General features: G+C 49.5%; 1 protein-coding gene across 1 annotated transcript in view; it reads right to left on the bottom strand.

Annotated features, from left to right (window-relative positions):
• Nucleotides 1–23,848, bottom strand: part of KCNH6 (potassium voltage-gated channel subfamily H member 6) — a 145,169-nt gene that overhangs the window by 12,829 nt on the left and 108,492 nt on the right. The window contains exons 5-10 of the mRNA XM_056863319.1: nucleotides 14,507–14,932; nucleotides 12,826–13,225; nucleotides 6,116–6,315; nucleotides 4,065–4,317; nucleotides 3,297–3,490; nucleotides 2,664–2,763 (exon numbers count right to left, since the gene is read on the bottom strand). Of these exons, the coding sequence (XP_056719297.1) occupies nucleotides 2,664–2,763; nucleotides 3,297–3,490; nucleotides 4,065–4,317; nucleotides 6,116–6,315; nucleotides 12,826–13,225; nucleotides 14,507–14,932 (1,573 nt within the window). The remainder of the gene's footprint in view (nucleotides 1–2,663; nucleotides 2,764–3,296; nucleotides 3,491–4,064; nucleotides 4,318–6,115; nucleotides 6,316–12,825; nucleotides 13,226–14,506; nucleotides 14,933–23,848) is intronic.

Raw genomic sequence — 23,848 nt, 5'->3', positions numbered from 1 at the left:
GGATTAAGGTCTGGAGACTGGCTAGGCCACTCCAGGACCATAATGTGCTTCTTCTTGAGCCACTCCTTTGTTGCCTTGGCCGTGTGTTTTGGGTCATTGTCATGCTGGAATACCCATCCTCGACCCATTTTCAATGCCCTGGCTGAGGGAAGGAGGTGCTCACCCAAGATTTGACGATACATGGTCCCGTCCATCGTCCCTTCGATGCAGTGAAGGTGTCCTGTCCCCTTAGCAGAAAAACACCCCCAAAGCATAATATGTCCCCCTCCATGTTTGACGGTGGGGATGGTGTTCTTGGGGTCGTAGGCAGCATTCCTCCTCCTCCAAACACAGCGAGTTGAGTTGATGCCAAAGAGCTCGATTTTGGTCTCATCTGACCACAACACTTTCACCCAGTTCTCCTCTGGGTCATTCAGATGTGCATTGGCAAACTGCCGACGTGCCTGTACATGTGCTGTCTTGAGCAAGGGGACCTTGCGGGCTCAGCAAGATCTCAGTCTTTCACGGCGTAGTGTGTTACCAACTGTTTTCATGGTGCCTATGGTCCCAACTGCCCTGAGATCATTGACAAGTTCCCCCCGTGTAGTTCTGGGCTGCTTCATCACCGTTCTCATGATCATTGCAACTCCATGAGATGAGATCTTGCATGGAGCCCCAGACTGAGGGAGGTTGACAGGGTTAGGGTTAGGGTTGTCACTTTCTCACCAAGCTGCTTGGCAATAGTCTTGTAGCCCAGTCCAGCCTTGTGCAGGTCTATAATCTTGTCCCTGACATCCTTGGTCTTGGTCATGGTTGCTAGTTTGGAATCTGATGGATTGATTGCTTCTGTCGACAGCAGAACCCTAACCCTAACCCTAATCTGGCTGGTTGATAGGGGATCAAATACTTATTTCACTCATTATAATGCACATCAATCTCTGACTTTTGTCTTCTGGGTTTCTGGGAGTTTTCCTGTTGTTATTCTGTCTCTCACAGCTACAATAAACCTACCATTAAAATTATGGACTGGTAATTTCTTCGTCAGAGGGCAAACGGGCAAATTTAGCAAGGGATCAAATACTTTTTTCCCTCACTGTAGTGGTTAAGAGTGGTGGACTCTAATCTGGAGAACCAGGTTTGATTCCCTACTCCTCCACTTGAGCAGCAGACTCTAATTTGGAGAACTGGGTTTGATTCCCTCTCCATGAGTGGCGGACTCTACACTCCTCTACATGAGCGGTGGACTCTCATCTAGTGAACCAGGTTGGTGTTCCCACACCTCTACGTGAAGCCTGCTTGGGCTAGTTACAGTTTTCTCAGAACTCTCTCAGCCCCCACCTACCTCTCAAGGTGTCTGATGTGGGGAGAGGAAGGCAAGGCAATTGTAAGCAGGTTTGAGACTCCTTAAAGGTAGAGAAAATTGGGTTATAAAAACCAACTCTTCTTCTTTGGAGTTTTTTAAGCAGAGGCTAGATGGCCATCTGACAGCAAGGCTGATTCTATGACTCACTATGAGGCAGATCGTGAGAAGGAGGGCAGGAAGGGAGGAGCTGCTGCTCGGCTCTTGTGGCCCTTTCTTACATGCCCGGGGTAATGCCGATCACCCCTCTGGGGCCAGGAAGGAGTTTTCCTCCAGGTCAGATTGGCCAAGGGATCCTAGATGTTTTTTGCCTTCCTCTGGGCATAGAGCAAGGGTCACTGGGGCTGTGAATTTCCTGCGTTAACTGGCAGCTCAGTGAACAGAGTACACACTGGGTTAGCCATAATAGCTAAGCTGAGCTTCCATGCTCAGAAGCAGAATACCAGTTTCTGGAAATAAACAATGGGGAAAGGCTCTTGCCTTTTTGGACTGATTTTCAGCTTCCTGGAGGTATCTTAGAAACAGGGATGCTGCACCAGGTGAACCCGCCAGCCTGGCTTTTTGTACATTTCTGTATTTTAGTTATCTGCAGAATAATCCTGTACAAAGCTCATATTTTACAGATGAGGAGCACATGTTGAGAGTGCTTTGCCCAAGGGCACTGGTAGCCCAGGAGCTGGATCAGACAGACCCCCCTGCCTCCCGAGTCCAGACCTTCCATTTCAGCTACTGAGTTGTAGGGGTCACACTCCAGCCGGATTCTGCAAGAATTCTGTGAGCTTCATCAGATTTGTGAAAGCAACCAATTCTATAAGATGCTTTCAATTACAAGAGATACTACCATATTGTTCCTTTCCTAATGTGGCAACAGTCTCTCAGAACAGAGATTCCAGGGGGAATTCCAGTCCAGAGTGTTCCCCCTCGGGGCAATTCCTGAAACTCCCCTGACCAACCTGGCACCACTTAGCTCTGGACTGTATGGAGATGGGATTTAAAAAAAACCAACCCTCTGCGGTCAAGAGGCTGCTACTTTGTGCCGTCTCAGGTGAAGAACCCCCCAAGGCTGGTCATGCCGACGGGCAGAAGTGGGTTTCTCTGGGCTTGGAGGCTGCGTGCTAGCGACCTCCGGATGGGGTGGAGCAATCAAAGGGGGAGAGGCCACATTTTTGACCTGCCCTGTCCATGCTCCCACACAGGGTCCAGCCAATGGGACCTTTGCTTTGACCCAGCGGATCGTTCCTTATCTTCCGTGGGACACGGGCTGTCACAAGAGTGCGAAGATGGAGATGCGGGAACCCCTGTAATGTCCCAGGAAGTGACTCACCAATCTTGTTCCCCTTGCAAAGGGAGCGCTTGCGACGGCGCGCCCGGCGATAGTTGCAGGTGTACTCCTCACTGAGTGGTGAACGAGGAACACTATCTGCCTGAGAGAGAACAGAGAACAGAGAGCATCATGGGTAGAGCATTTTGTATGGTCAGAGCAGTTGAGATGACTCCACCTCAGTTCTACATTAACCTGCAAGGAGCTCAACTGGAGCCGGCTGTCCAAGACTCAAGACCCCAAAGCATATTTTTCCACTCTAAGACCTGAAAGAGGTGGGAAAAGGTGACTCTGAGCTCGTGCAGAGTCCCCAAGATTAGTGGGAATTATTTCTCCTGAGCATAGAAAGTGAGGGCATCTGTGTGGCCTTCAGCTCTGGCACCTGATTTTAGGACACGGCTGGTGCCAATGAGAGGCCATCACCAGTTACCATCTGTAACTGTCAGGCTTGTGGGGGGAGTATGGCTATCTGAGTAGGACTCCACCGGGACAGGAACAGTTTCCAGTGCAAGGAGGACACACATTGGTGGGCCCTTCCGACTCTTCTCACTGGACATCCTTCCCTGAGCACCCAAGTGCAGATATTTTTCGCTATGGCCCGGCCCCTCCCCCTCCCCATACTGGAGGGAGACTCACATCTCTCAGGTTGAAAGTTATCTCCAGATTGCTCCAGAAGTTGTCTGAGAAGGCTGGGTACATATCCAAGACCTCCAGGAGGTCCTCCCGCTGGATCTTGTGCAGATCGCAATAGGTGAGGGCTCGCACATCTGCATTGGATTTCCCAGGCCTGGCATAGAGGCTGATGGGCTCCCCAAAAATGTCGTTTTTCCCTGCACAAAAGTGGAAATCTCGTTAGAGGACAACAGTCTCCCTGCCATCTGAAGGGAAACCCCCCCTCCACACACACAAACACACCCATGGCTCAAGAGACTCCCTGTGCCAGCAAGAGCGCGGGAACAGGCCTCTCGCCTACTGGCACCAGCAGGATGAAAGAGCACGGGGGTATCGGCAAACCCGGGAAGGGCGCCTTGGGAAGGCTGCCAATCACCTGAGGAGTCTTCCTCTGCCTGGCCTGGCCGGCCCTTTTTCGCGGGCAGGGCCTTAGGGACACTGCATTTGCCCGCTAGCAAAAGGGCCAGCAAAGCTCTTCCCCACCATCAGAAGGAGGCTGGCGAGGAGCCATTCCACAATGCCCTCCCCTCCAACCGGGAACGGGGGGGGGGAACCTCCCACCTGCCTGGCCTCGCAGCAGGAGAGAGTGCAGCTGTGATGGGGAGAGGGGGGCAGTGCTCCTGTGTGAGGACAACGACTGCTTGTCACAAGCGAACGGCATCCCTTCCCACTCAGGCCAGGGGGGTTCCCTGGTCTCCCACCGCCCAGCAGGAGGAGGAGTCTTTCCTTCACCTAGGATGGCCACGACAATGTCCTCCCTGAGGATCTCGATGGAGCCCCGTGAGATGAAGTAGAGTGTGGTGAGGACGTCTCCGTAGTGCACCAGGGTGTCTCCAGGGGGTGCGTGGGTGGTCTTGAACCTCATGGCCAAGGCCCGCAGGCAGCCCTTGCTGGCCCCTCGGAAGGCCTTGCAGTTTTGGAGGAGGGTGCGGTTGAGGTGGAGGCAGATATCAGCTTGCAGGCAGTCAGGGAAGCCTTTCAGCACCTGGGTGGGGAGAAGAAGAGACCTTTTGGCCCCCAAGTTCATACCACCCCACTGTAGGGATGTGTGCAGTTTGCATGCAGAAAGAATGACCCTGGACTCCCGTTTTGGCAACGTCCACCTGCAATGAACTACAGCTAAGCTTTTTGGATTTGAGAAAATGTCACAGAAAAGTTTCCCAATGGCTCTGCCGAGGCTTCCTTCATGCTTGTGTTCTCCCCAGTGCTTCTTCCCCCACCCCCCCGCAAGACGGCTGAACAGTGTAGCCCATGATTCTCTCTGTCACATACAAGCAAAGAAGGGAGGGGTCAATTGGGGAGTCACTGAATTTTTGTGTGTGGCACAACCCTAGTAGAGAACACTGAAAGGGCCAGACAACCCCAGCGCACCTGATTTCATTCTTCAGCCTTGATAAATTCTGTTTCGAGAGAGAATCCAAGAGGGATTATCTATCAAGAGTTGAGCTGAACTACCCTACCCCACCCCCACCCCCACCCCCACCCCCACTGCTTCCTTTCTCAACCACTTTTCCAAGAGGCCGTCTAGGAGTACAAAGATAAATGCTCCTCCCAAAGAGCAATAATGGTTCTCCCTTCCTTTCAGGGTTCAACAGTGGGATCGTCTCTTTCCTCTGTAAAGGCAGCTTTGGGCTTTGCAATTGATTTCTTCAATCTCTTTTCCAGCAGACTAATTAAAATGGATTGGAGTTGATTTAGGCACCATCTGGTCCAGTTTTTGCATAGCAACCAGCCACAGGGGAGGGGCAAAGGAATCAATTTCAGAAGCTCTCACTGGCCCCAAGCAGAACCTAACCAAACTTCCAATGCCATCACACCTTGGCAACCTGCTTGACCCAGCCCAATGAACTTCAACCTTATGAACTTCAACTTCAACCTTATGATGCGCTGAGTGACGTCTATGGCGACAGTGGGAAGCGGCAGGCGCTTGCTTAGGTCTCTCGGGTGGGGCTGCATCCAAAGTCACTTTCTGCCACCCCTCACACATTCTACATGCAAAACTGGGCAACTGCACAGATGTATTTAACATGTAGTGTGATTGGATAAAAAATGGTGATGCCCTCTTGTGGCAACTTCATCAGCTCCTGCAGAGACTCTGCTGCAGTGCTTATTGGGTTGAGTGGTGGTGCAAGACATGCATGTTCAATAGCATGGTGGTTGTGCAGCGACACACTCCCAGACTGGGTCATGGAACAGGCTCTGAGACGTGAACAAATGTAATTTTGGATTGGAAGACATAAGAACATTCCGGATCAGGCCAAATGCCCATCGAGTCGAGCATTCTGTTCACACCTTGGCTGATCAGCTGCCCTCTAGGAAGCCCACACATCTTCACATGGCTGGAAAGCAGTGACCCCTCTCTGGCGATGGTTCAGAGCCCCCCTGTGGCTCTTCTGAGCACTGTTCCCTAATGTGCCACCTGCCCCATCTAATCAATCTTTTAAAAGCTTTTAATTTCCGTTTAGCCTCTTCTCTTTAACATGCTAACAAATATACCTAGTTTGTGTTGCCACCGCTGACCTTCAGACTTCATTGGGACCACAACAACTGTCCTTTGGCCAATAACTTTCTTTTGACTGAGCATAAATCCAACAGGTGTAAGATGGCTGCTTCCTCCTCAGGTAGAAGATAAAGAAACATGGCCAAGAACTTTGCAGGGGTAGGGGCACGTCAACTGAAAGCAAGGCACAGTGTCTCTCTTATGATGCTCTATTGGACAGAGACCCCCCTGAAGACCCAGAGGGCAGGCAGATGCTCCAGAGCCCCCATCAGGCCTGACTCACCGCATTCATGTCAATCCCGTTCGTGTAGGACCAGGCATGCTGGAAATACTCCTCAAGGCGCTGGCGGAGCGGGTTGGGGATCTGGTGGAAGCGGATGAATTCCTTCACCCTCAGCATCTGGGTGTGGTAGCGGGCTGTGCCCGAGTACAGGCGCTGGATGATGGCAGACACATTGCCAAAGATGCTGGCATACATCAGAGCTGTAATGGGAGGACAGAGGTCAGCGGGAAGGGCTCTGGGGACCACTCTCTAGTGGCACCTCAGGAACGGCAAGAGACCTGCTCCTGTCCGTGCCTCAGGCACAGATCGCAAGGAGTGATTTGTGGTTTACAGGAGACAATATCCTGAGGGCCTTCATATGTACCAGGAGGGGGTTTGCAAATACTAGAAAAGGCAATAGGGTTTTCTAAAAAGCTCCTGAAGCTCAGACCCAATTGAAAGCCACTTGTCTGATTCGGAAGCTCTGCTCTCCCACCCCAGATTTACAAAGAAAGCTCAATGGGGGAGAAAATGAACTCGGCAGTCGCCCATCCGCACCCGCTGTTGCTTCTTATGTTTCCTTAGAAGAGGTCGAAGGGTTAAGTCCTAATTGGTCTGACTGAATAAGACCTTCTGCAAAGGGGGTGGACATCAGTGCCTCAGGGGCAGCAACGGCCACAATCCAGCACTGCAGCCAGAAATCAATCAGTCATTTCACCAAACGTCCAGATTTTATTACTGCATATTCTGCTGTATGGGGGGAGACTAGTGGGCTTGCAGGGCCTAGAGGTTGAGCACTCCACCGGGGGTGTTGTGGGGGAGAGGCTGAGGAAGTGCAGAAAAACGGCCAGAGAAGATGTGACCAGGGTCAGATCCTGTGCTCTCACAGTCTGTCGCTTCCTGCGTGGACAGGAAAACCACACCATCTTTTGCAGGAAGCAGCGGAAAGCCCACAAAGCGGCCAGAGGGATCCTTGGCCTGGCCCACCGCAAGACACCGCAACATCACGGAGACAGGCCAGGGCCTGAGCTTCTTGATACCTCCCGAGATGAAGGCACTGGAACCCCTTTGGGTTTAGACAGAAGTAACTCCGCCTCAAGTTGCACAGATTAATCACAACATTCATTTATGGATGGGACTGTCTGCACCACCCATGTCAGTAGCCTGTCTGCCGCCTCCCCCTGGGAGCAAGAGGACAAGGAAGGAGGGAGCGTGGGTGGGTGTTGGGTAGCACTGTAAACCATTTCTGTTTGGAAAGGGACTGGTTACTGCCCAAGCAACGCAAGTATCCCTCCACCATTTTGTATTCTGTGCTTTCATATTCTTGTAAATATTTTAGTATTAGCTAAGTCAATGCAAACCTTCTTTCTTTATCTCTTGGCAGGTTGGTTCTGCGGGGGGTATGGGGAGTCCCTGTTTCTAGTGGAGTCAGACTGCAGGTGAGTATCACTGGGAAAGACCCCAGGAGGACCCTGTTAAGAGTCCAAGAACTGCAAAGGATCTGCCATAGGGGATCCACAGAAACAAGGAAACAGAGGAAATTACCCTGGCGGTGACCCTTTTGGAAAGCTCCCCATATTATCCCCCCCCACACACACACACAGCTCCTGTTTCAAGTTCAGCTTGTCCTGGAGAGACTAGGGGGGTTACTGCACTTGTATTCCCAGCGATGTATTAAGAGTTTGAAAACGTTATAAAAAATACTGTTCGCATTTTGTTTGGCCCCTTTAGCTGTGAAGACGTCTTCCAACCATTTATTAGCTGTAGTATCCAAAAACCCTTTTAAAGCAATGTTTTTTTATAACATTTTCAAACTCTTAATACATCGCTGGGAATACAAAGTGCGGTAACCCCCTTGGTTCTCCCAGCTGATGGTGGGGAGTGGAAGGTTTCTACCCTGTCATTCATTTCAGCCGGTGTTCATTTTATGCTACTACAGAGGCCCAGAGTTGGGAATTCCTCAGGTGGCCTCAGGGACAAGTCACTCCTTCTGAGCTTCACCTACCTCCCACATTTATGGTGAGACTAGTACAGCCTATAAAATAAAACAGATGAATAAATAATGCAACAACAACAAAAAACTTATGCTTTCATGAGCAGGAGGGGGAAGGCATGTCTATGATCTAACTATCTAACACCAAGTACCAGTTAGCAGGAAAAAAATCCTGGTCAGCTGACAGGAAAGCCAGTGGGAGAGAGGCAGGCTTAATAGTCCAGTTGACAAGTTGGTAAAATGTGGTTTGGATCCTATTACTGTTAGGTGGATCTGTAACTGGTTGACAGATCGCACCCAAAGAGTGCTTGATAATGGTTCCTCGTCCTCTTGGAGAGGAGTGACAGGTGAGTGCCCCAGGGATCTGTCCTGGTCCCTGTGTTGTTCAATATCTTTATAAATGATCTGGATGAAGGAATAGCAGGGATGCTTATTAAATATGCAGATTATACTAAATTGGGAGGGGTACCAAATATGGTAGAAGACAGAGCCAAGATGCAGGATTATCCTGACAGGTTGGAAAGCTGGGCTAAAACTAAAAGTTCTGCATTTAGGGAGGAAATTTGTCTTGACAGTAGCATGTGCAAAAAGGATCTAGGGTTCTTAATAGACCATACACTTGACACGAGTCAGCAATGTGATGAAGCTAAAAAGACAAATGCAATTTTAGGTTGCATCAACAGAAGCATAGTGTCCAGATCATGTTGAGTGATAGCATCGCTCTACTCTGCTCTGGTTAGACCTCACCTAGAGTATGATGTTCAGTTTTGGGCACTACAATTCAAGAAGGATGTAGACAAGCTGAAATGTGTCCAAAGGAGGTCAAGGAAGATGGTGAGGGGTCTGGAGACTAAGTTCTATGAGGAAAGGTTGAAGGAGCTTGGTATATTTATCCTGGAAAGGAGACGACTAAGAGGTGATATGGTAACCATCTTCAATTACTTGAAGGGCTGTCATATAGAGGATGGTGTGGAGTTGTTTTCTGTTGCCCCAGAAGGTTGGACCAGAACCAACAGTTTGAAATGAATCAAAAGAGTTTTACATTAGGAAAAACTTTCTGACAGAGCAATTCGTCAGTGGAACAGGCTTTCTCAGGAGGTGGTGGGCTCTCCTTTGGAGGTTTTTATGGAGAGGCTAGATGGCCATCTGCCAGCAATGCTGATTCTGTGACCTTAGGCAGATCATGAGAGAGAGGGCAGGAAGGGTTGTGTCAGTGTTTGGCTCTTGTGGCCCTTTCTTACATGCCCAGGGTAATGTTGATCTCCACTTTGGAGTCAAGAAGAAATTTCCCTCCAGGCCAGATTGGCCAGGGATCCTGGAGGGTTTTTGTTGCCATCTTCTGGGTATGGAGTTGGGGGTCACTGGGGTTGTGGGGAGGAGGTAATTGTGAATTTCCTGCATTGTGCAGGGGGTAGGACTAGGTGACCATTCCAACTTTATGATTCTTTGCTTCTCTGTAGGAAGCCTGTAGGCAGGTCTAGAGGCTTCCTCAGGGAGAAACTCGGGAACTCCGCCTTCCTCTTCAACTTGCTTGGAGAGCTGCGAATATAAGGAGGGAAGGAAGGAGGCCGAGGGGCTTGTCCCAAGAGGCAGTGATTTTGCCACTGCAAGGAGGAAGGAGAAAGGGCACTAGAAATTGCAAAGGGAAACCTGAGGTGGGGCTCTTCCCGCTCCACAAACAGCCCGTATGTTTCTGCCACCCTATCAAACAAGTGGGGACCAGCAACAAAATGGTTCAGGGTGCCTGGGGTGTTATAGGCAAGGTTTTGTTTCCTTGTGTTCTTACTATGAAACATATATGGAAGAATTTTCATGAAAAGGACTTCCAACACAGAGAATATACATTCATGCTGCCTTCCCTTGAGATACTGAAGTACTAATGCTATAGTGTGAAGATTATGGTCACACAACAAAATAAGCTGGACTCTTGTGGCTCCCTGAAGATTAACAAGCTTTTATTCTGACATGCATTTTGTGGACTAGGCACTGATGTGGTTCAATGTCAGGTCCATAAACAATACGGCCCTTATGCTGCAAAATTATATTGTAGTGCAACATGTGGACCTGGCATGTGTGACTGAGACCTGGGTGAGGGAGGGCGAAACTGTAGCCCTGAAAGAACCCCCCCCCCCCGCCAGGGTTTTCAGTCCTTCATCAGTCCCGGACAACGGGCCAGCAGGGATGGCTGTGCTCATTCGGGAGGCTTTTTCCTTCAGAGCAGTCCTCACCCTAGAGATCACCAGCATTGATTGTGTTGGCCTGGTGTGGGATTCTAAGGAGAGTCTGGCTACCTTGTTGGTGTACCGGCCGCCTAAAGCACCAGTGGATACTCTGCCGAGCCTTCTACTTCTACAGGTTGGTCCTTGAGGTACCTAGGCTGATAGGGATTCTTCTGCATTTTATTTCCAGATGGATCTTGGTTTAAAGTAGAATTGCCAGCATCCAGGGAGGGTCTGGAAATCTCCCGGAACGTCAACTGATCTCCAAACCACAGACATCAGTTCCCCTGGAGAAAATGGGTGCTTTGAAGGGTGGACTCTAAGGCACTGTATCCTGCTGAGGTCCATCCCATCTCTGCCCTCCACAGGCTCCACCCTCTAATCTCCAGGAATTTCCCAACCTGGAGTTGGCAACCCCAGTTTAGAAAATTTTTGAAGCCATGGGAAAACCTGATTTTCCCCAGTTTTTTGGGTTTTTTTTTTGAGAAAATATTAAAATATATGATACTTTCATATCAAACTTATTTAGCTGTTATAGCAACATTAAATGTATCATTTATAACTTTGGGTATAAAATTGTAGCCTTTGTCATATTTAGGAATTTCTCCTTTTCCTCGATTTAACAGCCATCTACCATTTCACACTTTTTTTTAAAAAAGGGGGAAATGAAAATTAATTTTTTCTTGACACTATAAAGAGAAAAGTTGCCACATCTCTCACACAATTCACTGATCTACTTGACAGCAGATAACGCAGTATCTGTGCCCAGCTGAATACAATGCTAATAGATACAGAAACGAATCCCCCTGATCCCTTAATTAAGACCTTAACCTACACAATCTGATTGGAAAATTTGACGATTTAAAATATATTTTTTTCTTACTACCAAATCAGGAAAAGAGTCAATTATATTTAGGAATTTAAAAGTATACATGTCTTAGTTTTCGATTTTAAAAATTGCAAATATATCCCATATTTGAAAGAGTAACAAACTGCTGCACTCTATGCAATCTTAACACATGTATATTTTATATTTTATGTGCTAACGTTGCATAAAGTGAAGCAGTTTGTATAAGATGAAAAGTATGAAAATTAAACATTGAAATTAAAAAAAAAACCTATATATAAGCATGCCTTAAAAAGTCCGTTACTTGTACCGATAGAAAAAAAATCACAAAATTTTTTAGTGCTCCCTGAAATTTCCCACTGGAAAAACTGACAGAAAGTCCTTAGAACCCCACCCTGTTTTTTTTTTCTATGGGAGGGGCGCTTCATATTCTCCACCTTGAACCAGCCGTTCATAGAATCATAGAATCATAGAGTTGGAAGGGACCACCAGGGTCATCTAGTCCAACCCCCTGCACAATGCAGGAAATCCACAACTACCTCCCCCCCACACCCCCAGTGACCCCCACTCCATGTCCAGAAGATGGCCAAGATGCCCTCCCTCTCATCATCTGCTTAAGGTTATAGAATCAGCATTGCTGACAGATGGCTATCCAACTTCTTCTTAAAAACCTCCAGAGAAGGAGCGCTCACCACCTCCCGAGGAAGCCTGTTCCACTGAGAAACTGCTCTAACGTTTAGAGAATTCTTCCTAATGTCGAGACGGAAACTCTTTTGATTTAAATAGTACCCTACTGTTCTTCATAGAGCATAGAAACATAGCATTGGAAGGGACCTCTAGGGTCATCTAGTTCAACCCTCTGCCCAATTCAGGAAATTCACAACTGCCCCCACACACCCCAATGACACCTACTCCATGCCCAGAAGATGGCAAAAAACTACAACAAAATCCTCCAGGATCCCTGGCCAATCTGGCTTGGAGGAAAATTGCTTCCTGACCCCCAAGTGGAGATCAGCATTTTCCTGGGCATGTAAGAAAGGGCCATGAGAATCAAACACTGATGCAAACTTTCCTGCCTTCCCTCTCATGATCCACCTAACTTCAAAGAATCAGAATTATTGTCAGATGGCCATCTAAAAAACTCCAAAGAAGGAGAGACTTCCATCTCCAGAGGAAGCCGGTTCCACTGAGCTCTAACCGTCAGGCAGTTTTTCCTAATGTTTATCCGAAAACTCTATTGATTTAATTTCAACCTTTGGTTCTGCAACCTTTGGGGGCAACAGAGAACAACTCCACACCATCCTTTATATGACAGCCCTTCAAGTACTTGAACATGGTTATCATATCACCTCTCAACCTTTCCTCATATGACTTGGTCTCCAGACACCTCACCAAGTTGTATGTGGAAAAGCTGAAGGAGCAGGGTATGTTTAACCTTGAGATGAGATGACTGAGAGGGGCATGATAACCATCTTCAACCATCTTAGGGACAGCAGATGGATTCACTTCAGACTTGATCAGCAGCAGGCCTAACAAGAGTTGTGAATAAGAATGCAGCAATTTTCCGGGGCTGCCCGGAAACTCAGGACCCCTGGGAGGTATGCTGAAGGAGAAAGAAGAAATCACCATCATTTAGAAGGAGAGGGGTTAGGGACAGCACAAAAGCACTCACAGCCAATCAGCATGACACAGATGGAGAAGATCTTCTCAGAGTTGGTATTGGGTGAGACATTGCCGAAGCCCACACTGGTGAGGCTGCTGAAGGTGAAGTAGAGGGCTGTCACATACTTGTCCTTGATGGAGGGGCCAGAGGAGACATCACTGTCATTGTAGCGCTTGCCAATCTGGTCACCCAGGTTGTCCAGCCATCCGATCTTGTGTTCCATGTATGGCCGTTCCACATTGCCAATGGCGTACCAGATGCAGGCCAACCAATGGGCAATGAGGGCAAAAGTGCACATGAGCAAGAAGAGCACAGCAGCCCCATATTCAGAATAGCGGTCCAATTTACGGGCGACCCTAACCAAGCGCAACAGTCGAGCCGTCTTCAGCAGCCCTATCAAAGTTGTTGTCTGAGAAGAGAAGAAGGAACAGGTAGAAGTGTGTGTGGAAAGCAAGCTGGGTAGGCAGCTACAGTACATGGCAGCACTCTGCGGCACTACTGACAACTTTCTTTCAAAAGGGCATGCTGAGTAAGAATTGTGCCTGTTTTTAAGATATATGGAATGTCATGCAGGGATTTTTGCTTCTGGAAAACAAGGCACAGACAGATGGACCATTCCCCAGAAGCCCGGTGAAGCACTGGCTGTGCTAAAGGTATATGTGTCACTATTCTAACATGATTTCATTTTCCCATTTCTCAAGATTTCTATGCGATTTAACAATATTATACTACTTCTTGAGGAAAAATTTCTTCAGAAGTTTTGGGCAATGTTAGGGATGGGTGAAACCCATCAGAAACTTTCCCATGGATACACGTGTGTGTGTAAAGTGCCTTCAAGTCGCAGCCAACTTATGGCGACCCCTTTTTTGGGTTTTTCATGGCAAGAGACTATCAGAGGTGGTTTGCCAGTGCCTTCCTCTGCACAGCAACCCTGGTAATGCTTGGTGGTCTCCTATCCAAATACTAACCAGGGCTGACCCTGCTTAGTTTCTGAGATCTGACGACATCACGCTAGCCTGATCTCATAGTGATCAGGCTAGCCTGATCCAATGCCTTCTCCATAGTGTCTATGGATACATAGACACTCTCAAAATTAGGAGGCAAATTTCCATAGAATGGTGTTCTCTGGCAGATTCTGCCTTTCAGCTTTCAGAATTCCCCACAGTATCTATCAGCATTGCTTATTCTCTCAAGAGTTCTCTGCATAGATGCAAGGTCTACTACCAGTATACAGCAACCTTCAAAGGCTTCTGGGTAGGCTTTGGGATACTAGAGACTACGAAGAAAGCCAAACACGTACCAGTCTTCCCAGAAGCTCCCCTGCTAATAAAATCCTTTGCAATCAACTGGAGCCTACAGGTTCCTGGAAGCAAGGTGTACAGATACTGCAGGAATTTCTAGCACATCCCCTCCTTCTCCCACATTTTCTAGGAAGCTTCCTAAAGTTCCGGGGGGGGGGGGGGAGAGGTACAAGATACTTCAAATCTTGCCCCCTGGCAAATGGATACTCAGAAGACCAGTATGGATCTTTACCAATGCAAACACCACAGAGCTCATACTGAGATCATGTTCAGTCACTGAAGGAAGGAAATATTAGACATGCCCTACATCTGTCTAGTATTTCCTTTCCTTCAGTGACTAACCATGATCTCAGGATCTCCTAAGATGCTGTTCCCAACATCAGTCTCACCTCATCTGATCCAGTGTGGAAGATGAGCAAGTCAAATGGAATGGCAGCCACCATGTCGATGAGAAACCAGCCCTTGAAGTAGTGGATGGCGATCTTGGCTGGGTGGCTTACTACCTCATCATTGATATTGACGTAAGTGGTGCGGAAGTTGATGATGATGTCAACAATGAACATGATGTCTACAATGAGGTCAATTATGTTGAGTGGATCACATGAGTAACTGCAGTCCAAGTGCTTCTCCTCCTTTTCTTCGTTGAGGAGGAAGGCAGCTGAGTATGGTGTAAAGACAGCTGTATAGATGACCAACAAGAGGATTAGCCAGTCCCAGACTGCCTTGAAGGGACTGTAGTGTAAGATGGTCCATCGGTGGATGCGTGGAGCCTGCAGCTTGTATTCAGGGAGGACGTCTGCACTCAGGGACAGGACCTGCCAGAGAGAGATGCACACAGTGGGGTGACTGATAAATTCTAGAATTCTGGAACCATAGAAGTTAGGTAAGGCAGCGGAAGTAGTCCACATATTCAAAGGACTTAAGGTGTGAGTGTTGCATAACAGGATTTTACATGCACATCTAAGCTATGTAAACAGAAGGAATAGGAACAAGTAAGAGTGCATATTTTGCCATTAATATATTTATATACTGCATTCTCAAAATTCTGGAGCTGATTTGTAAACATCAATAAAATCCAGAACAGTAAAAAAAATCAATAAAAACAAATTCAATACAAGACCAGCATTAAAATCAGCCTAAAAGTCAGTAGCAATGATAAAATAGTTTTAACACACCTGGCAGGACCTATAAAACAAAAGTAAAGGCAGCACATTATTACACAGATACCTAACAAAACTCAACAGACTAAACAAAGCATCAACAATCCTCAATGCCTGTGCAAACAAGACAACTTGAGAGGAGAAATCAACCAGCTGTGTAGAGGGTTGCGAGGAAGGCATCCCACACAGGCAAGAAGCCACAACAGCAAAGGTCTGTCTTTAGGGCCAAATATATATTACATTGGAAGTCTTTGATTTCCCCCCACCAAATGTAATTTAGCAGCAAAAAGAAGGGAAGGGGTGTCAATAGAGGGGAGTCCTTCCTCTGGGAAAGGGCAGTTTAGCTGTGATGTTTCCCTAGCAGTTGTCCATCCCAGCTCTCTTTAGAGGAAAAAAGACAACTCCAGTATTGGTGTCCACATTTCCCCCCACTGGGGATTAAAGCAGCCCTGAGGGGGCATTTCCAATGGGCAAGATGGAAACAGGGGGACAAGTTAATTCCCCTTCCTGATGCCATAGCCCTTGTCCATATATCTTGAGGCATCTGGTTGGCCACTACGCAAAACACGGTGAACTCGATGGACCACTGGAATGACCCAGCGGGGGCCCCTCCTGTCCTGACACAACAGTTCTCTGCTGGTTACAGTCCAATTGCACATTTGGGAGTCTGATGGCAGCGTGGTTTGGCCATCCGTGGCCACTCACCAGATCTTGAGTTGGGCCTCTGGTGACAATCGGGCAATTGTCAGGCAGAGTCATAGGGGATCCTCTTAATGACCTGGTCTCAGGCCATGAGCTTCAAAGGAAAGAATAAGCACTTTGACCAGGGGGAGTTCTTCCAACTCCGCCATGAACTCCTCTTAGCAGCCTGGCTGCTGTGCTGAAGTTTCCTTCCTACCTGCAGAAGCAGTGCCCCAACCTAGATGCGATGAATGCCTCGCCAGGTCACTTCTCCCGAGGTACGCAGTCAACCAAAGATGCCTGGAAACTTTTGGCTCCAATCCAGTCAGTTTTGAGAATTATCTTCTTTCCCCCACTATCTTAACACTTTGGGGGAGGGGTATAAAGAGAACCCCAGCTCTTAGTTCCAGCTGTAGGGTCCCATCTCTATACTGGCCTCCAACCACTGGCTCCAAAGCTCTGTGTGGGAATGCGCGCCTGGCTTGGCACCAGCCCTGCCATCCAAAGCAGGCGCCCCTTTGCTTTCCCACCCTGTTCTCACCGGCACTGCTTTCTCCTTCTGCCAACACATCTTACTGGATCTCACTCACCAGGGCAGGCTTATATATCTTACTTCCTCCCCCTCCCCACCTTTCTCTTTAGTAACCTTTGCTTAGGTTGGGGTTTAGTACGGGTTAGGATTGACAGAACATTTATTTAGTGTGCATATGTGTGTTTCCACCTCTGTATTCTGTGCGCTAATTCCCTTTGCTATTAGTTCTCTTAATAAACCTTTAACCCATACCTCTTTATTTCTAAAAACCTGCATACACTTCTGAGGAGTTAGATCAAATCTTGGACCCGGGTATGAACTTGGCAAAAGATCCCAATATTAACTGCCCTAAGCACACATGTGAATAGGCTCCTGGCATGTTAAAGGGGGATGCTTCTATAGTTGGGGTACGTACATGGGCGGGTCACTGGAGTCACAGTGCAGCGGTTCCAGTGACATCACTCCTTTTTTTCTCGCTGAATTTACAAGTTGACTGAGATATTACACACCTGTTCAACTGTCCTTGAATTCCATTGCTTAGATCTACCTGAATCCTGTACAGTTAGTTGGAACAGTTACAGAAAAAGTCTAGATTAATTGCTTTTTAAGAGTTGTGATTTGCCTTCTTATCTTGCTATATCAGACGTTCCTCATATGCATCTGCTGACTGGCTATTTGCACTTATGTTGCTTATCTCTTAATTAGCTGAAAGTGTCAGATAGGCTCTCTGTCAACCCCGGAATGAAACAAGATGGTTTCCCCCACGGACAAAATGAAGTTTTTGCACTCCGTCCCTTCCCCCATTTACACCCGGTCTCCCTCCCAAGATCTACACCTCAATGGAGACCCGCCCGGGAAATCGCCGATCTGATACTGGGTCCTGCAAAACAATGACGGAGCCCGGAAAGATCAGCCAGTTAACGCACGCGTTTATTTTCTGTATGCGTTTGCTTAAGTACTTGCCGGTAGTTAAATTCTGTATTGTTTCTTTGTTTCTCAAACCTAATCTTCCCTATTGTATCTGCCCTATATATGTATCACTATTCCCCCATGCCTGTATTCTAGCCATAAGTCTTTTACCTGCTGAAACCACTGACTTTCTGTAATAAACTTTTAACTCGCTGTACCGTCTGGAGAAAAGTTATTGCCAGGAACGCATTGGATTACTGAGGCCTGACAGTAGGCTAGAATCACTTTTTATTTATTTTTTTGAGAAAACTCGTTAGTGCGAGGATAAGATGTCCGCTCAATCCCACAATCCATCCCGAGTGGAGGAGGTCACCACAGAGGGGAACCGGGAAGAAGCAACCCTGGGATGGCGCCCGTCGGAATTTGCGGAGGAGCTGACTTGGCCTGCACTACCGACTCATGCCGAGCTAAGGTATATGACTGGGACCGACAACGCCTTCGAGAGGACCGTCCGGCGGCCGGCCATGGACCCGGGTCTCGCCCGCCTGTACCGAGGATCGCTGACCGATTTCTATGAGGAGGAAGAAGTCAGGACCCGGGAATGGATGACAATCGACCGGTGGGGCACCCCCTCCACGCCTCCACCCTCGGTCCCAGAACAGAGGACCGCATGCTGACCCTCCAAAATCGTGATCTCCAGGAGCAGCTGAGAATCCTGCAGAAGGATGTGGGGACAGCTTTTGGGGACAGTGAGGGGGCTTCAAACGCCCATCGGTACTGAAACACCCCCACCCGTGCCGCCCAAGCGAGCTGTTACCCGGGACCTGAAGGTTTCTTTCGATGGGTCCTGCGCCCAGCTGCCCCACTTTTTGCTCCAGCTATCCGGGTTCATGGAGGACCAGGGAGAGACTTTTCCTTCAGAGGAAGCCCAGGTCCAGTACACCATCGGCCTGCTGGAGAAGGAGGCGGTAGAGTGGGCAGTGACAGCAACAGAATCCGAACCCTGGATCCTGCACTCGCTGAATGAATTCTTGGCAGCCCTGCAACGCCGTTTTGAGGATCCCCACTAGTTGGAAAGGGCCAAGATTACCATGTGCAGGCTACTCCAGGGGGCCCGCTCTGTCATGGAATATGCCCAGGAGTTCCAGTCCCTCTCTGGCAAAATACGAGAGTGGAGCGAAGCTACCAAAGTCCAACACTTCCGTGAAGGACTGCGCTGGGAAGTGTTGGATGGCTGCTTGACATTGGGTGACCCGGGGACAATTGAGGAATGGATCCGGCTGGTGGCGCAGGTAGAGACCCGAAAGATGACGCTCCAGTTTTCGAAGGATCGTCCAACGAAAGAACCCCCCTGAGGTCCTTTTAAGGGGAGCGCCGCGACCGAGTCCCGCTGTGACGAAGGGAACCGGGGTAGGTTCTTGGAAGAAAGAGCACGCCGCTTCAAGAATGGAACCTGTCTGTGCTGTGGAAAAGTAGGGCACTTCACGGTGAAATGTCCCAACGGACCTACGGAACCGGCTGCTGGCAGAACGACCCGGATCCCGGACCAGAGGAGAATGGAGGGGCCGACCACCCAGCGCGGGACGACTGCTCTGCGCGCCAACCCGGCACCTGCACCCATCGACTCGTCGCTGGCAAAAAACAAGGAGGGCTTTCTGTGACCGAACCGGCACGGGAGGCTACCTTGACAGAAACCAATCCGGTTCCAACCTGGGTGAGTGACCAGGGAAGCACTCTCCTAGTACCCGTGATTTTACGGAATCCCTGGGGAGGGGATACCGTCGCTGTAGTAGCGATACTGGACTCTGGCTGCTCCCGGACTTTGATAGACCAGGAGGTGTTTAGCTGCTTGCAGGTGGGGACCCTAGAGTTAGACCAGCCCCTGCGTTTCTGTCAAATGGATGGGAGTGATCTGCAAGGGGGTCCTGTCCGTTTGCACTCCCGCCTGGTGTTGTTGGGGGTGGGAGATCACTGGGAATTGATCAGTCTTACTATAGCCCCTGGGATCGCTTACCCGGTGGTCCTGGGGAGTAACTGGCTGGTGGGACACAATCCAAGCATTGACTGGAGGCAGCGCCAGGTGGTGTTTGACTCTCCCCAATGGGAGCGACACTGCAGGGAGGGCATGCCCGAGGGAGGGGGGAGAGTGCCACGGTGGCAGAACCCACGACACTGCCCCCAGAATATAGTGATTTCGCGGCCGTGTTTGAGGGGAAGGACTGTGATTTGCTACCCCCTCACCGCACTATGGACTGTGTCATTGAGTTGACCAAGGACATTAAACCCTCAAAAGCCTGGGTCTATCCCATGAACCCCCAAGAAAAGACTGTATTGCGGGAGTTCCTGGATAAAAATTTGGCCCGGGGGTTCATACGATCTTCCAAAGCCGCGTTCTCGTCCCCCTGCTTCTTCGTGAAGAAGAAGGGAACTTCAGACCTCAGGTTATGTGTGGACTATAGGGGGCTTAACGCTGTGACTGAAACGAACGTTTACCCCATTCTCCTCATCCCCGACCTTCTCAGTCAACTCCAAGAAGGCAGGGTGTTCTCAGAATTGGACCTGGCGGAAGCCTATTACTGGGTCGGGATAAAGGAGGGGGATGAGGCGAAAACAGCCTTTTCGTGTTGTTATGGGCTGTTTGAATTTTTAGTGATGCCGTTCGGGTTGTCTGGAGCTTCGTTGTGCTTCATGCAACTGATTAATGAGATCTTGCAAGATCTCTTGTTCAAGGGGGTTATTGTCTACTTAGATGATATCCTAATCTATTCTAGGGACCCGGAGGAACACCGGGAGTTGGTGAGGGAGGTACTGCGTCGATTGCGCAAACACCACTTATATGCAAAATTGTCTAAGTGTGCTTTTAATCAGGACCAACTGTCCTTCCTCGGTTATGTCATATCCCCCGACGGGTTGATCATGGACCCCGAAAAGGTTCAGGCAATCCGGGACTGGGAACCCCCCAGGACTCGCAAGCAAGTCCAACAATTTCTGGGCTTCGTGAATTTTTATCGTAATTTCATCCCCAACTTTGCCAAGGTAGCCCTCCCCATCACGGACCTCCTAAAGACTAAGGGGAAGGGACAGGCGGCTACAGCCACAAATTATCAGGTGGAGTGGGACACCTGCTGTCAAGAGGCATTTGACTTACTAAAAGTCTGCTTCACCTCTGAACCCGTTCTGGCCCACCCAGACTGTTCTCGCCCGTTCATCCTCCAGGTGGATGCCTCAGACAAGGCAATGGGGGGAGCGCTCCTTCAGAGGGATGCACAGGGGACGCTCAAACCCTGCGCTTACTTTTCAAGAAAGTTCTCCGGGCCTGAGCTTAACTGGCCTATTGGCGAGAAAGAGGCCATGGCAATTAAGCACGCCCTCACGGTCTGGTGCCAGTTCCTAGAGGGGGCAGCAGAACCGTTCAAGGTCTGGACAGACCACCGTAATCTGGAAGCCATCTTAGGGCAAAGGAAACTCTCGGCCAAACAGCTTAGGTGGGCGGACTTCTTTTCAAAATTTGTTTCACTATTAAGCATGTCCCCGGGAGGGAGAATAGTCTGGCGGATGGACTCTCCCGCATGCCGCAAAACGACTGTAGAGTCAAGCGGCCAGTAGGCTCCCTATTCACCCCGGAACACCTTGGCTTGAACCCGGAGGGGGCAAGCACAGGAGTTCTGACCCGAGCCCAAGCCCGCACAGTGGCTCCGACACCAAGCCCACTCTCCCCACAGGAGGAGGCGGTCTCTCCCTCCCACTCCCCGGCGGTCCCAGGGACGCTTCCCGCCACCATCCAAACGAGGTGGGAGGAGGCTCTTCAGGAGGAGCGAGGGGATAAGCCCTTGGGGGAGGGGGAGAATGGCATCCCGGAGGGAAAAACCTATGTACCCCAGAAACTGCGCCGAGAGGTACTAGAGTGCAGCCACAGCTCCAGGGCGGGGGGACATTTCAGCTTCGTAAAAACTTTACACCTGGTAAGACGTCGTTTTTGGTGGCTGGGGATGCACCAGGACATCGATGGTTTTATTAGGTCCTGCCCTGCGTGCGCCACCAATAAACGCCTGATGGGAAAACCCCCCAGATTGTTAAAACCCCTAGAAACTCCGGAGGCACCCTGGCGAGTAATCGGCATGGATTTTATCACTAGCCTGTCAGCTCTTGACCCATCGAACCAGAAATCACCACAGAGACAATCAGATTCCAGGCTTTACTGGTCAAATAGGCAATACAGTGCATGGAAGGCAAGATGACAGCTATGGCTTGTCTTGCCCGTTATTTGGAAATATAAGGCAGAGAAACAGCGGGAGATTAAAAAGCATAAACAGAGCATTATTTCCCAGGAGTGGCGTTCCCAGGCTTTGGTATGTGTAGCCGTCCTTGAGTCTGGACGGTTCAGCAGAGAAACAAAAGGAAACATCTAAACCGAGATAACAGCCTGACATCCTGCTCCCCTTAAGTCCCCCTCCCATCCGGCAAGGGGGCTGGTCTGTCCGGGTAGGCATTGTGAAAGGCGTTGATGAGTTTGGGGGCCGAGACATCCCGTGCGCGAACCCACCGGTCATAGGCAGGGGGGAAGTGTTTCCAGCGGATCAGGTATTGCAAGGCCCCATGGTGTATGCGGGAATCCAGGATTTTGGAGACTTCGAAATGTTCCTCCCCCCCCACCATTATGGGTTGTTCAGGAGGCGGCTCCGGGTGCCATTGTGGGGAAGCAACATGGGGCTTTAGAAGGCTGACATGGAAAACGGGGTGCACACGCCTCAGAGTTTTGGGGAGAGACAGTTCCACTGTGACAGGATTTATGAGGTGGGTGATGGGAAATAGGCCAATGTATTTAGCACTGAGCTTATGGCAAGGACGGGTGGAGCGCAGGTTCTTGGTGGAAAGGTATACCAGGTTACCCACTTGCAGGTCCCTACTGGGGGAACGATGCTTGTCAGCCTGTGCCTTGTATTTGCGCTTGGCTCGGTCCAGGTGGCTAATCAGCCAGGGCCATGTTGTACGGAGGGTGTGTGCCCAAGAGGCAATGTCGGCATCCCCCTCCCCCTCTGATCCTTCTACCGGGGTGATAGGACCGAAGTCCTGTCCATACACCGCATAAAAGGGCTGAAACCTGTGGACTGATGTACAGCATTATTGTAGGCATATTCTGCAAAAGGCAACAGTTCTACCCAGTCATCTTGGTGGTAATTGACATAACAGCGCAAATAACATTCGAGTACAGCATTGACACGTTCGGTTTGACCATCCATTTGGGGATGGTATGCACTAGACAACCCTTGCTCCACCCCCACAAATTTGAGAAAAGCTTTCCAAAACTTAGCAACGAAACTACTTCCGCGGTCGCAGATTATCTTGCGCGGAAACGAATGTAGTCTAAAGACATGTGACACGAAGAGGCGGGCCAACTTCTGAGCGGAGGGGATCCCCGCACATGGAACCAAATGTATTTGCTTAGAAAATAAGTCAGTGACAACCCATAACACAGTTTTCCCCCCGCTGAGAGGGAGATCCGTCATAAAATCCATAGCAATCACTTCCCAGGGTTTGCTGGGTATTTCAAGTGGTTGCAGTAGTCCTGGGGGTTTGCCTTGAGATCGCTTGACCGTGGCGCAAACAGGACAGCTGCGAATAAAAGAGTCAATGTCAGAACGTATTCCCCCCCACCAGAACTGTCTGCGCAACAGGTGAAGGGTCTTTAGGAACCCAAAGTGTCCAGCTGTTTTTACTCCATGAGCCAAATGTAAGACTTCTTTTCGGAGCGTTTTGGGCACGTATAATTTCGAGTCTTTGTACCAGCAACCTCCTTGTTCGATTACATCGGGAGGCAGGGTTTGAGCAGAGCGTTCCATAAGGCATTGTGCCCGAAGGGAATTTAAGAAAGACTCAGAGACGGGAACCCCCCTTTTTTACGGTGGAAGCAGGAGCAGATATGGGGGTCGACGAGGGGGAAGCGCTTACGTGCGGTGGTGCGCCGACTGCAGGCGGCTTGGCGGCCGGTTGGGTTGGAGGAGTTGGTGCATCGGCTACTGCGTGCTTCCGTTGTGGGGGCAGTGTTTGGGATCGGGTTTGTACAGCCAGCACGGGTAGGGCTTTTCTTTGCGCGGGCGTAAGTAAAGAGTCTGTTGGCCGATCGAGTTTCACCGGGTACTGAGGCAGTCGGGAGAGAGCATCTGCGAGAACGTTTTGTTTTCCAGGGACATGCTTCAGGACAAAACGAAACTGAGCAAAGAAATCCGCCCAACGCTGTTGTTTCGCGGACAATTTATGGGTCCCCGTGAGGGCAGCTAGATTTTTGTGGTCGGTCCAGACTTCAAAGGGTACTTTAGACCCCTCCAGGAATTGTCGCCACAGAGTAAGTGCATGGTGAACGGCTGATGCTTCTTTCTCCCAAATGGGCCAGTTCAATTGGGAGTGCGCAAACTTCTTTGAGAAGTAAGCGCAGGGGTGAAGGAGACCAT

The sequence above is a fragment of the Euleptes europaea genome, chromosome 18 (assembly GCF_029931775.1).
Source record: "Euleptes europaea isolate rEulEur1 chromosome 18, rEulEur1.hap1, whole genome shotgun sequence".
Classification (NCBI taxonomy): domain Eukaryota; kingdom Metazoa; phylum Chordata; class Lepidosauria; order Squamata; family Sphaerodactylidae; genus Euleptes; species Euleptes europaea.
This window is presented reverse-complemented; position numbering and strand designations above follow the sequence as displayed.